This window comes from Mastigoproctus giganteus, chromosome 10 (assembly GCF_048544385.1).
Source record: "Mastigoproctus giganteus isolate SK-2022 chromosome 10, ASM4854438v1, whole genome shotgun sequence".
Classification (NCBI taxonomy): domain Eukaryota; kingdom Metazoa; phylum Arthropoda; class Arachnida; order Uropygi; family Thelyphonidae; genus Mastigoproctus; species Mastigoproctus giganteus.
This window is the reverse complement of record NC_143584.1, coordinates 114,162,807-114,177,491: the sequence shown is the minus strand read 5'-3', so window position 1 is coordinate 114,177,491 and position 14,685 is coordinate 114,162,807. Positions and strand designations below refer to the sequence as shown.

At 36.1% G+C, this 14,685-nt stretch overlaps 1 protein-coding gene across 1 annotated transcript in view; it reads left to right on the top strand.

The window, feature by feature from the left end:
• The window catches only part of bor (ATPase family AAA domain containing bor), a 232,496-nt gene that overhangs the window by 11,317 nt on the left and 206,494 nt on the right, over positions 1-14,685 (top strand). Inside the window, exon 2 of the mRNA XM_090383719.1 lies at positions 4,833-5,011. Within this exon, the coding sequence (XP_090239845.1) occupies positions 4,833-5,011 (179 nt within the window). The remainder of the gene's footprint in view (positions 1-4,832; positions 5,012-14,685) is intronic.

The following is a 14,685-nucleotide window of genomic DNA, read 5'->3' as shown; positions in this document are numbered from 1 at the left end:
CAGGAATGTCTTCGGAACACTTGAAGCATTATTTAGCATCAATGGCCTCCTTCAAAATTGTCTGGACCAGCAAAAAGACATATTTGTATGCTTCATAGACTACAAGGAAGCCTTCAACAAAGTACAACATCATAAGCTGGTTGAACTACTTCATGAGTCCCACTAGGTGGAAAAGATATCTGCGTTATTAAAAATCTTTATTGGGTTCAGACAGCCACAGTTCGAGCCTGAGGAATAGGAACAAACAACGTCAGCATCCAACGAGGAGTTCAACATGGCTGCATCTTTTCATCTCCTGTTCAACCTATACTACAACACAATATTCAAAAAAGCCCTAAAACCTGGGAGTAAAAGTCAATGGAGTCATAAATAATATTAGATATGTAGACTACACTCTCATTCTCTGCGACACCAATAAAGGTCTCCAACAACTACTCAATAGGATCAGTTTGACCGGAGCAGAACTGGGACTCAGTGTTAATGAAATGAAAACTAAGTTCATGATTTTTAGCCACAAACAGTATGAAAATGCAGACATATCACTCAGTGGCAATCTGATTGAACATGTCAGTCACTTCAGATACATGGGAAGCACTATCAAGGAGAACTTAGACTCCGCGAAAGAAATACAAAGTTAGATTGAAATCACCAGAGCAACCTTCAAGAAAATGAGGGCACTTCTTTGCAATGGCAATGTATGGTTAAAAGCTACATCTGGTCCGTACTTTTATATGGCGCTGAGATATGGACTCTCAAGGCAAGTTCACTGAACTGGCTAGAGGCATTAGAGATGTGGATACATTGTAGGATATTGTGAATACCACAGACTGACTTAGTAAACGACAATGAAGTCCTCCAAGATCAAGAACAGAAAGAACCTTAACTACCATCAAAAGCAGGAAAATCTCTTATCTTGGCTATATTCTGTGACGAGAGAAATATCATATACCTCAGTTGATAACAAAAGGCAAGATTGAAGAAAAACGGGGGATTGGTAGGAGGCGAACGTCTTGGCTGCATAACATTCAACAATGGACTGGCATACAAAATGTAAAAAAAAATATTCAGACTAGCGGAAGGCAGAAATGCTTTCTCCTTAGTAATTGCCAACGTCCAGGGGACTGGACAAGGCACATGAAGAAGAGAAGACAGCATCGTTAACTTTTGCTCCACAGAATATCTTGATCCTATTCCACCTATCCTTTTTGCATAGAATATTTCCTGTTTTCCTGACAGCTACTTCCTATGGGACCAGTGCCTCCTTCCTGCCTTTGGAGATCTTGCTTTGCTGCCTGATGAGTAGTGTAGGCTCTACTGTTGAGTTGGGCAGCTGAGTGAGATGGGCTTGGTACTGTCCTTGGCAGAATTCATGTAAAAAGGATGACATTTCTCTCTGCATAATATGCTTGCAGTATTATTTTGTCCTGTAAACCTTGTTGACTTGAAAAAAAACTTAACTGTATAGACAGTGTCACGGTCTTAATTCTCACATTGAATAAACTCACAACAGGCATTGCAATGAGTTGACAACTGGTTCCTTATCAGAAAATTGGTTGGCTTTAGCGGCAATGGGAAGACAAAATAGTTGTAGGTTAGTTCTGAAGCAGACTGTCATTGTAGCCTCATCTTTTGAACAAATAGTTAAACAAGGTTATAAAAGTTTGGCAAGGTTATAAAGTCATGCAATATCAGGGCAATTTGTTGCAAAGGCAAGTTTGTTTTGCTGTGAGAATTAAGACCATGCATTATCAGTGCAGTTTAAATTCTGTTGGCTGCAAAAATAAATGAAAGGACAGGAATGATTTCTTGGAGGCCATTACAGCTTTAGCTATAACATTGAATTTCTTCCTTTTAGTGCTATCTCTTATTTGGCCGGTTGTAGAAGGCTTGATGACTTTTGACGTCAATTTAAGACATCTGAGAGTAAGATTGAAAATATCTACTGTGAGTACAGCTGGAAAAATTAATCTGGGTGTGCTTCATTAAATCTGTAGTTAATGTGCTCAATAAACAGTGTCATACTGACATGCACAAAAAAACCAAAAAACACAATATATTTAATTCCACACAACCAAGGTTTTTTAACTGCTGTTATAACTAGTTGTAGCACTTGTCAGTAATAGTAGTGGCATGTGATGCAAGAAAGCAAGTGTATGAGCTTATGCAGCATCAGCCAAAAAAAAAAAAAAAAAAAAATCACACCATTCCCTCCAAATGCCTGTCCAGTTCCTCCTTAAATTTATTCAACCTATCAACTTCCACAATGACAGATGGAAGTTTGTTCCAGCAATTAACCACCCGCTGGCTAAAGGCAAATTTCTGCACATCTATTCTACATCTGTCTTTTCTTAATTTGAATTTATGTCCCCTTAGATTTGTAATCTGAACAAGTGGAAGGATCCCATTAGAATTCAGCGTGCTCAACCCATTCAAGCCTTATACACCTCAATCAGATCACCGTGTAGGTGCCTAGTCTCCAGCCACTGCAATTTGCAGAACTGAAGCCTCTCTTGGTAAGAGGATCCCTTCATTCCCCTCACCAATCTTGTTGCCCTTCTCTGTATACGCTCAAGCAAATCGACATCCTTCCTAAAATGAGGCCTCCAGACCTGTACGCAGTATTCAAGGCGTGGCCTGACCATTGCCTTATACAGAGGGACAATCACCTCCTTTTCCCTGCTAGCAAAATTCCTATATGTCATTGACAAAACCCCATGACCTGCTCTGGCAGCCTGTCTGCATTGCTCAGAAAACTTCATATCTGACTGCACAATTACTCCCAGGTCTTTTTCATTTTCTGCCACCTTAAGTGTAGACCCACACAGTTGGTACTTTTCTCTCAGGTTACTTCTACTCATATGACTTTGCATTTGTCAAGGTTAAACTTCAGTTGCCACTTCATAGCCCATCTGCCCAAATTATCTAGATCCTGTTGCAGTAGCACACTGCCATTACTGTCATTAACAACCCTGCCAACCTTTGTATCATCTGAAAACTTCGACACTAAGCCTGATATACCTTCATCAATATCATTGATAAATATACAAAACAATAGTGGACCCAACACTGAACCCTGTGGGACTCCACTAATAACATTATGTTCATGACTAAAGCAGGGGAAAAAAAATAGAGAGCTGAAGTTCACTCACTTGGCTTCTCGCTCGGTTCTAATGCTAGGGAAGAGAAGGCCTATTGAGTAATTTTGACTACTTATTGTTTTTCCCTCTTCCATAGTTATAATGGTGGCATAAATAAAACTTAGTGATATTTGTTATTGTGTGAGAAATTGACTGTGTGTGCATGCACACACACACACGCACACAAGGTTGAAAGTAAACTGTTGCTGTTGTACAGCTCAATACTGTATGTCTACTCTGAATAAACACAAAAACATTTTTTTTTTAACTTAAGAATTAGTGTCATATGATGTTCGGAAAAGACCTATAATGTTGAACAGTTTACCTTAAAGCTTTTGTGGTGAAGACATTGCTGGACTTCGTTTTTCGCAACCATGTAATTTTGCATGGTTGATTAACATCGTTAATAAACATTGTGTATATATGCAAAAACTGTAAATTAAAAACTGAAAAAATATTAAAAATTAATTTAAATATTAAAAATATATAAATAAATATATTAAATTAATTTTAATGTATTTTTGCAATATCGTGCCTTAATTTATTTCAAATTCTTTGACTTTTTTGCCATTTGCTGGTTACGATCCTTTTACTCTGGTTATCTACCAATTACTACCTTTACATTCACGGCATACATTTAGGATTTTTTACCTGATTAAAATAATTAAATAATTTAATTATTTTATATATATTACAGAACCATTGTACATTTTAATTAATTTGGTAAATTTGCATTTGGTACGTAGTTTTGAGACCATGAAACTAAATTATGCAGCTTCTAAATCTGTTATTGTATTATTGCTGTCTAAAATCTTTTGCACTGGTCTGGATGTACAGTATGCTATGTCCTGGATAGATTCTCAAGGTTGTGATTTCCTGGTCAGGTTTGCTGTGGTAAACCATCCTTATATCTTGTTTTTTTTTGGTACTGTAAAATATTTGCATTCTAATGCTAAATACCTAAAAAAAAAAAAAAAAAAAAAAAAAAAAATTAGAGTTCGCTTTCCTCCTTTGCCTTTTAATACTAAAATTTTGCTTTCTCCTTTGCACATTAATAGTATTTTTTTTTTTTATTTTATTTTTTTTTTTAATATTTTTGCATCAATACTCATACTATGGACCTGTAGCTATGAGCTATTTTACAGTATGTTCCTTGTATGTCTTAAGTTCTTCTCCATCTTTAAGCTTTCAAATACCTTCATATTTTATTTTTCAATTTTCCTTCTTTACTCCACTTCTTATTGGCCAGCATCCTGTACAATAAACACAAAATTTCTAATTTTTAATTTATATTTTGTTATATATTCTTACCAAGCTAATTTGTGCTAGTAGGCATATTTTCATAACCCATTTTCACTTGCATTTACTTACATCTTGTGAGTTGATCTCATTAATACAATTTCTATTTATTATTATATTAATTATATTATATATATCTGTATTCATCTCTAAGGAAGTGGAGAAGGCATAGAATTCACAAAATGCTAGATTTAGGTAATTATTGAAACCTGTCAGTTTATTTGTCAGCACAGGCACCTGCATGTCGATATTGGTTTTGCTGTATCAACATCACTTTCCCACTGCTATTAAATAACCCATACATAGTTGAGAGTACCTCCTTCATTCATTTTTTCCTACCACTACATGATGTCATTCAGATCATATCTCAGATAATTGATTTGTTTGTTATTTTAGGTCATGCGAAAGAGGCATTGGAACTTTCTAAGTTGCAGGAATCAACTCGTCATTTGGAATACCAGGCTAAGATTAAGGAATATGAAGCTCACATTGAGAGTGCAAAGATAGAACAAATCAAAGCCCAGCAAGAAGAGAGACGGAAGACAATGGCCGAGGAAACTAAACAGCATCAACAAGTATTGTTTTTATTTAATGTTAGGAAAGCAAAGATTGCATATACATTTTTTAAATTAAAATATTTTACAGTTTTACATTTAAGTATAAAATCTCTTGGAAAGTCAATTAAACAAAAATCAAAATATTTGTGAGTGAATATAAAATATACTTTGCATTCAAATGGCTGAAGAGAGAAAAGGTTTATCCTCAATGTTGTCCAGTTCACTTTTATCACAGTTCCAAAAGATAACAAATGCTTTCTTTTAACTGTGGTCCATTGTAGCTTTTATATAAAAAAATAAATAAATAAAAAGTTTTGTTGCAGTTGATTTGAAATTTTTAGGGTTAATTGCTTATCTCTAGGATTTATCCTGAGTTTTTTTTTTATGACTGCTTAATTTTCTGAAATAAACTGAAGTTTATTTTTCTACTTGTGTAACTTTTGGTTTCCTACATTGTTTTGTGCACATTCCAAACAGCAGTTTTCCAAAATTGAAAGGTTACCTCTCAAAACTGCAATTATTGATTTATTTTTAGTGTTTAAACTTCATTGTAATAATCACATCAATAAATGATGAAAACAATTTATAGCAAAATCATGTTAATAGAAAGTTCAAGGGATCTAAATTTCCAGGTTTTGTAATAATGAGGATGTATTAATGAAGTTTGCTAGAATTGTCAAAATGTGACCATATTCTTTGGCACGTACAAGGTGTGGCAGTAAAGTTCCCAGACTGGCGCAATAAAAAGAATACAAATTGAAGAAGCTCAAAAATAGTTTTTCTTTTTGTTCAAAGTAATCGCCATCTAATTGATTGCACTTATTGCACCATTCTAAAAGTTTCTGAAAAGAGTCAGTGAAGGCATCCAAAGAGATGATATTCAGTTTGGCAGTTATGTACTTCGTTATGTCCTCTATGTCCTGAAATCTGTTTCCTTTGAGGGCAGTTTTCACCTTGGGAATGAGGATTTATCCTGACTTTTTTTTTTGGTGATAGGTTGGGAGAGTAGGGTGGATAGTTGAGCTGTACAATGCTATGCTTTATCAGGAATGGCTTCACAACAAGTGTAGATTGGGCAGGGGCATTGTTGTGCAATAAGAACCAGCCGCCTTCCTTTCGAAATCACACCATTACCCAGGAAATGTTCCAATAGTCTTTGAAGCAATTGTATGCAGAATGCAACATTTGACTCTCCCCTTCTCACCTTCAGGTACAAATTCCTTGTGGATCACACCCTGTTTGTTGAAAAACATGATCAGCATCGTCTTGATCCTAGACTTCTGTAAACAAAACTTTTTTGGTCGGTGATGATTTTGAAGTTTGCTGCATGCTCTGACTCTTTATCTCTGGGTCATACTGAAACACCCAATGCTCATCTCCAGTGACAATACAGTTGAGGAAATTAGGACTGTGTTGACAAGTCTGGATGGAGTCTTCATATGATGACATTCTTTGTTGCTTCTGCTCATTCATGAGGCCATATTTCACAACTTTTTCAAAGACTTTCCTTTTCTCTAAATCTTCTTTCAGAATTTGGAAAATTGTCTCCTTATTCATATCCAACTCATCAGCCATCATTCTGAGGGTTAAACGAAAATCTCTCGCCACAATTTCCCAAACTTTTGTCTGTCCTAATTTTGAGAATTTGGACACCCACTTCTTGGGTCATCGTGAACATCCTCATGTCTGTCTTTCTTTGAATCACTTATATCATTCAAACACACTGGTATGACTTAATGTTTCATCACCATAAACAGTTTTTAACATTTCATACATTTCTGTTGTAGATTTTCCCAGTTTAAAGCAAAATTTGATATTTGTTTGTTGCTCCATTGCAAAATTGTGACACTGAATATTAATGCTACTAATGAAACTGGTTGTTACCTGCAATCCATTGGTACTGGGCAATCTCTTTACAACTATCTGTTGGAGGAAGTTTGAAGTACAACATACCACTTCCATTTATTTTCATAATTCATTGGATCTGATTGCAACAGCACTCTGGGAACTTTATTGCCACACCTCGTCTATCTAATGTTAATTTGAGGCTTGACTAGCAGTAATAACAATATGTTTTGGTTTTCTTTTATTTATAACAGAAGCTATAAGAAAAGAAACAAACTGAAATAAAAATATACACGTCACAAAGGAGGGTAAGCATACGAGAAGTGTCTGGCAAAGAATGCCAAGAAAAGCAGCAAAGATTACTTATATTATGAGTAGAAGGACGGGGTTGAATCACATTGATTCAACGGGGTTGAATCACATTTCTGTTGTAGATTTTCCCAGTTTAAAGCAAAATTTGATATTTGTTTGTTGCTCCATTGCAAAATTGTGACACTGAATATTAATGCTACTAATGAAACTGGTTGTTACCTGCAATCCATTGGTACTGGGCAATCTCTTTACAACTATCTGTTGGAGGAAGTTTGAAGTACAACATACCACTTCCATTTATTTTCATAATTCATTGGATCTGATTGCAACAGCACTCTGGGAACTTTATTGCCACACCTCGTCTATCTAATGTTAATTTGAGGCTTGACTAGCAGTAATAACAATATGTTTTGGTTTTCTTTTATTTATAACAGAAGCTATAAGAAAAGAAACAAACTGAAATAAAAATATACACGTCACAAAGGAGGGTAAGCATACGAGAAGTGTCTGGCAAAGAATGCCAAGAAAAGCAGCAAAGATTACTTATATTATGAGTAGAAGGACGGGGTTGAATCACATTGGTTCACTTGATGTCAATGTTTTAACAATGGATGATCCTGCTCAGGTGGCTGACAGAATGAATAGGTATTTTGCATCTGCATTCATGCATGAGGAGTTCTTTAGGGAGGTGAATGCCAAAAGTTCATCAAAATTTAACAGGCAGCTAAATGATTTTATGATAGCAGAGAGGAAAGTGAAAAGAAATTTTTGAAACTTAACATAATGTTAACTTACTTCACCTGTTTTATTAAGGGAGGCAAGAAAACCATAGCTATAATTATGAGAGCATCTTTGGATTCAGAAGAGGTCCCTATGGACTGGAGATGTGCAAATGTATCCCCAATTCAAAAAGGGAGGGGGGAATCAAAAGTTGACATGAGTAATTACAGATCTGTTAGCTTAACTTCTGTTCCATGGAAAAAAATGGATTCTCTTATTAAAGATGTAATGCAGGATCATCTAGACAGGAATGCAATTATATTGCAGTCACAGCAATCTTGTCTGACCAATCTGATTGGATATTGGATATGACGTAGTAAGAAAGGAACGGGATACAGAAAATAATTTTGATATCATGTATACTTGGATTTCAGGAAAGCTTTTGATATGGTTGTACATAAAAAAAAAACTGCTGTATAAATTTGAGCAGTGTGGCACTTCTCTTGATAAAAGAATGGTTGAGTGGGAGAAGACAGTGTTTATTAATGGACACTGCTTTTCATGGTTTTTTTTTTTTTTTGGTTTGGTAGTTGTTGGCGCATCGGCTTCTGTGGCCATAGTGCACCTCCCAAGGTTTTTGCAGTACTTTGATCCAAGCCCGAGGCGGGAATCGAACCCGCGACCTTTGGGTTGCCAGGCAGGCACTTTACCCACCTGGCTAGCCCGGTCGGCGACTTTTCATGGACTAATGTTATTAGTGGAGCACCCAAGGGTTCACTGCTGGGCTCTCATTGTTGTTTTCTATATGATATAACAGGCTTAATTTCTACATTCGCAGATGACACAAAGATTGGCAGGGTAGTTAATAACAGTAATAAGGGTAAGCTACTGCAATAAGATCTAAAAAAAATTAGGCAGATGGGCTGAGAAACAGCAGTTGAAGTTCAACATTTAGCATTTTTTAACACTGACAAATACAAGGAACTTCATATGGGTAGCAGCAATCTGACATTAATGTACCAGCTCTGTGGTACTACACTTAGGTTAGTAGAAAATGAAAAATATCTGGGGGTAATTGTGGAGTCAGATGACTGCACAATTACCTCCAAGTCATTGCTCAGAAGTTCTCTAAGCAATGAAGACAGGCTGCTGTGACAACTTATGGGGTTTTGCCAATGATATATGGGAATTTACCAGCAAAGATAAGGAGGTGATTATCCCACAGGCAGTGGCTGAGCCACATCTTGACTACCACATACAGGTCTGGAAGCCTCATTTTAGGAAGGATGTGAATTTTCTGGAATGGGTGCAGAGAAGAACAAGATTAGTGAAGGGAGCAAAAGGGTGCTCTTACCAGAAAAGGTTTCAATATTACAAACTGCAGTACCTGGAAACTAGGCACTCGCAATGAGATCTGGCTGAAATGTTTAAGGCTTTGAATGGAATGGAAAGGTCAATGCTGATGGAATCTTTCAATTTTTCATTCTCCACTACCCAGAGTGGTACCACACAGTTTGTATGTTAATCTGGGATTACTACCCGTATGAAGTACCTTTCATTTGTCAATATTAAACAATTGCCACTTCTCAGCTTATCTGCATAATTTGTATAGATCTTGTTGCAGTAATATACACTGATTACTGTCATTAACTACCCTGCCAACCTTTGTATCTTCTGCAAATAATGACAGAAATATATTGCAGGCCATATGAATGCCTTGTCATTGGGACCAGTGTTTTAAATTAACATTATGTAATAAGATAGAAAAAATACACAGCAGCAAACAAACATAGTTGTGATACCTTTTAAGTCTTCTAAACAGATATTAGTATTTTGTTGGCATACCATGAGTTTTAATTACCACCTTGATATTTTTGCTGCTTAGTTCATGATACCTGAATAATGATTTCTTGCAATGTCTGGCTTTTGTGGATTTTTTAGCAGTAATTTTACCATAATACTCCAGCTGTTTTCAATCAGGTTCAGATTGGGACTATTTCCTGGCCATGATAAGATCAGGTATTGCAGTCTTGCATGAACTTCTTCACCTAAAAATTAAAAAAAAAAAAAAATGATCACTCAGTATTTGAAACAAGTTAAAATTAGCACACTAGAAATTGTATTAAATATGATTAGACGATGTGCTAATTTTATGTGCAGTGTGGTAATGTGCAGAATTTTGTTTCTTGTCAGAGGCCTCTGATGACAGGCAGAAGAGTCTCTTTTAAAGTTTTTGTGTAGTAGTCATTGTTAATAGTACCATTTAAAAAATGTATTCTGCTCATTTGTATCCCTAAACCATCTGGCCCAATGGAAGTTTTACTCTTGATTGAATAGAGTAAGGGTAATAAGCTTTGTTAAATCTATGCCAAACATAGCATTTACCATCCAATCTGTAGAGGTTATGAATTCATCAGAGTTTACTCTATTACAGATTCCTATTGCTCAATTGTCCAATTAGCTTGTTCTTTAGCCTGTGTTAATAATTTTTTCCTTGTGGATTTTGTTAGTAAGGGCTTCTTATGAAGTTGATTTGTCTTCGGACCAATCCTCACATCTTCATCAGAGGTTCTGTCCTTGTATTTACTGTAGTACCTTAGTACCCCATATATTTACCCTAGTTCCTTTGATATGGATTTTAGGTCTGTGGAACTTGTGTAATGATTACAAAGGCAAAGATACTTCAAAACTTGATCCCATGCTGCAATACTTTTCTGTTTCAGTCCAAGTGCAGATTTTCTTTTGACATCTCCAGTTTTGCATTATGTTTTAAGGAATTTTGACACAGTAGGCATTTTACAGCCAATTTTTGCAGCTATACGTTTACTAGAAAAGTCCTTCTGATCAATAGCAATAATTGAATTTTTTTTCCTTAGAGTTAACCGAGTGTTTGTTATACTGCTGCTGAATAGGAAGTGAAAGTTTTAGAGGAAGTTATTAAGGAAATACAATAAGTCCTTGACTTACGCAGATTCTTAGATACACAGTTGCACTACTTCTACTTACGACTAGCCACGGCATCCATTAAATGCTACTTTAAATGTAATAGATTGCGTTAGTGTCTGCTAATATGAATAAGGTGCACTATAGCCCTGGCAGCTTATGCGCTCCTAAACCCCCACCCATCTCTCTCTCTCTCTCTCTCTCTCTCTCTCTCTCTCTCTCTCTCTCTCTCTCTCTCTCTCTCTCTCTCTCTCTCACACACACACACACGCACACGCGTTAATATGAATTGATAGTGGCATTGGCGCTTTGTTTTCAACTTAACCACTTAACCCCAAAGTGTAAGTTGTATCTTGTGAGCTTATACTTGTTGTAAACAAAATAAATTTAAACCCTAAATATGTCTGCAAAAAAGAAAATATGGTGAGAATAGTAATCATAGTGATAAGAAGAGGCACATTATAACTATGGAGACTGAAGTCGAAATCATTAAACAACATGAAAATGGCAAGAAATTTGTGGACATTGCACATGTTTACGAAATGAATGAATTGTTAGAACCATTATAAAAATAAATAAAGTTCAGATTATGCGGCATGTAAAAAGTTCTGTGCCAATGCAAAAGAAGAGGCTTATTAATAGAAGAAATGGAAACATTGTTGATGATTTGAATAGAAGACATGAAACAACAACAAATGCCAATAAATCTTATGCTCATACAAGAAAAAGCCTCGAGTCTTTTTGAAGAACTAAAGTGTAAGTGTGGTGAGAATGTTGCTAGTGAAGCATTCATTGCAAGCCATGGATGGTTTCAAAGATTTAAGGGCCGTACTAAAGTACACAACATCAAAGTTACAGGTGAGGCTGCTAGTGCAGACATGGTAGTAGCTAAGGAGTTACCCAAGACTTTGGCAGAAATCATCAAAAACAAGGATTACCTACCACAACAGGTCTTCAATGTAGACGAGACTGGTTTATATTGGAAAGAAATGCCAGATTGTTCTTACTTATTGCAAGAAGAAAAAACTATGCCAGGATTTAAGGTATCAAAGGACAGATTAACCCTTTTTTCTGGTGGAAATGCTGCTGGAGTTTGCAAAATAAAACCACTGTTAGTTTACCATAGCAAAAATCCATGGGCCTTCAAAAATATTTCAGTGGCATCGCTACCTGTTTTGTGGAAGTCCAATCGAAAAGCATGGGTGACACAAGAAATTTTTCTGGACTGGTTTCTCCAACATTCTGTGCAAGAAGTTAAAAAATATTGCCAAGAAAACAACCTACCATTTAAGATACTGTTGGTTGATAATGCACCTGGTCACCCAACAACTATGTGTGACTATCATGAAAACATTATATTTTTGCCTGAAAATACAGCTTCCCTCATTCAACCCATGGATCAGGGTTTGATACAGACATTCAAAAAGTATTATCTATGAACAACATTTAAACAGGCAGTAAGGGCCACTGAATGACAATGCCAGATCATTGAAGCAGTTCTGGAAAGAATTTGATATTTACAAAGCTGTTAAAAACATCAATGCTGCCTGGAGTGAAATTGCAGTATCAACCAAGATGCTTCGGGAAGTGAAGAAAATGAAGATGTAATTAGAGAGCTCGTGGAAATGACCAGAACATTGGAATTAAATTTAGAGGAAAATGACTTTATTGAATTGTTGCAAAGTCATAGAAAGGAATTAAGCAATAAAGATTTAATGGAGCTTAATAACCATAAAAATGAAGACTATGTTTCGGAGGACATACAAGACGTTGGACCATCAAAACGATTTGATACTAGGGAAATGGCAAAATGCTTTAAAATGATCGACAAAGGACTAGCTGGCTTAAAAGCTCAGGATCTAGACACCGAACGGTTTGAAAAAGTGATTGGAGCAGTGCATGATGCAATTGCATGCTACAAACTGATTTACGACAAGAAAAAAAGAGCTATAGTGCAGACGTCATTGGACAAGTACTTCAAGACACCATCAAAATCTCCAAAGTCTGAGAACATATTAAACGATTAGTATAGAATGGATAATTTCAGCTAAATTAGATATTTATGTATGAGTACGTACTCAATCTGCCAACGTACGATCTGCCAGCATGGCAGATTATGGTCCATTTCCCTTAACGTGAATTGTTGAAGAGGCTTCCATCCTGCAGTGGGTTGATAATGGCTGCAATTTTACCTTTTTTTTTTTTTTTTTTTATGTACTCAATAGGATATTGAATAAAGTTTTATTTCCACAAAGTTTTCATAAATAGAAGTTGATTTGCTTGAATTTTCCTTTCAAACGAATATACAATTAAAAATAGATTGTATATCTATTTTTAATTGTATACCACGTAAGTCGAATAGAATTCTCGATTCGACTTACGTGGTTTTTCATCTTGTGCAGAAATAATCACATAAGTTGAGAACTTACTGTATTAAACTTTAAGAGGGTGTCTCAATCTGTGTGGCCACCACTGTATATGACTGATGTAAATCATTCTGAACAGGCATAACCTGGTCCCAATTATTTACCATCCTAACTTTCTTTAAATTATCAGAAAACTTTGACAGATTTCTCTCTCACACAACTCATAACATCACTTAAGTTGATGTCATGAGTTGTATTATTGTATGTATTAAGTTAGGAGTAAATGTTGGGAATTTGTAAACTAAATCTTCACATGTTGGTAGCACTGCTTTCAGTCATTTGTTCTTTGACCTTGGCAGCAGTGTTTATCAGTGTGAGCTCAGTTTATTTTTGATGTTATTGTGACAAACTTGTGCTGAAAAGTGAGTAAAAAGTCTTCACACTAGTGTTTGAACAATCTGAACTTTTGCTGTATTTGTGGAACTCCGGAGTGAAACTCTTTGACTAAGATAAACAATGGGTTCCACATAAAATTTGCCGAACCTGTGTTGACTCATTGAGATTGTGGAAAAAGAGTAAAAAGAAGGCTATGCCATTTGAAGTTCTCATGATTTGGCAGGAGCTTGTAAACCACTGTGATGACTGTTACTTTTGCTGAGTCAATGTTGAGGGATACAATATAAAGAGTAAGTGTGGAATTGTGTATCCTAATATTCCATCTGCATTTAGACTAGTCTGACATGGAGATAACCTGCTGATTCCTTGCCCTCCACTTACATTGGAGAATGTAGCAGCAGCAAGTGCTGAAAGCGAAGCTTCTGATGTTAAAACTGAAGTCTACATGCCTGGAGACATTGAATCCATCCCTCAACTGTTTTCACACCATTAACTCAATGATCTGGTAAGAGATTTAAATTTATCAAAGGAATCTGCAGCACTCCTTGGTTCTAGACTTAAGACAAAAATCTTCTAGCACATGGGATGTTTTTCTCGTAGTACAGACACAGAGAACAAAAACTAGTCCCCCACTTTTCTGAGGACAGTTCTGGTTTTTTGAAGTAATATAAATGAGTTAATGAACTATCCTACACAGTGGAGACTTTTTATTGACTCAACAAAGGTGTCAAAGGTGTGCTTTGACAAGGTGAGTCTCAAAGGTGTGCTTTTCCACAGCGGAAATAAATATGGGTCAATTCTAGTAGCTCACTCTGTGCATTTGAAAGCTACATATGAGAAATTGAAGATGTCATTGACAAATATTAAGCATGAAGTACATGGTTGATTGGTCTGTGTTGACTTTAAAGTGATAGGCACATTACTTGGACAAAAATCTGTCTACACAAAACTGCTTTGTTTTTGTGTAAGTGGGACAGTTCGGCAAGGAGTAAGCACTGGGATGTCAAGCCAAAGAGGGGCAGTGTGTTGCTTAGCTCAAAGAACATAGTTCATAAACTACTGGTAGACCCCAAAACTGTTCTCCATTCACCCTTGCAAATCAAACTGGGT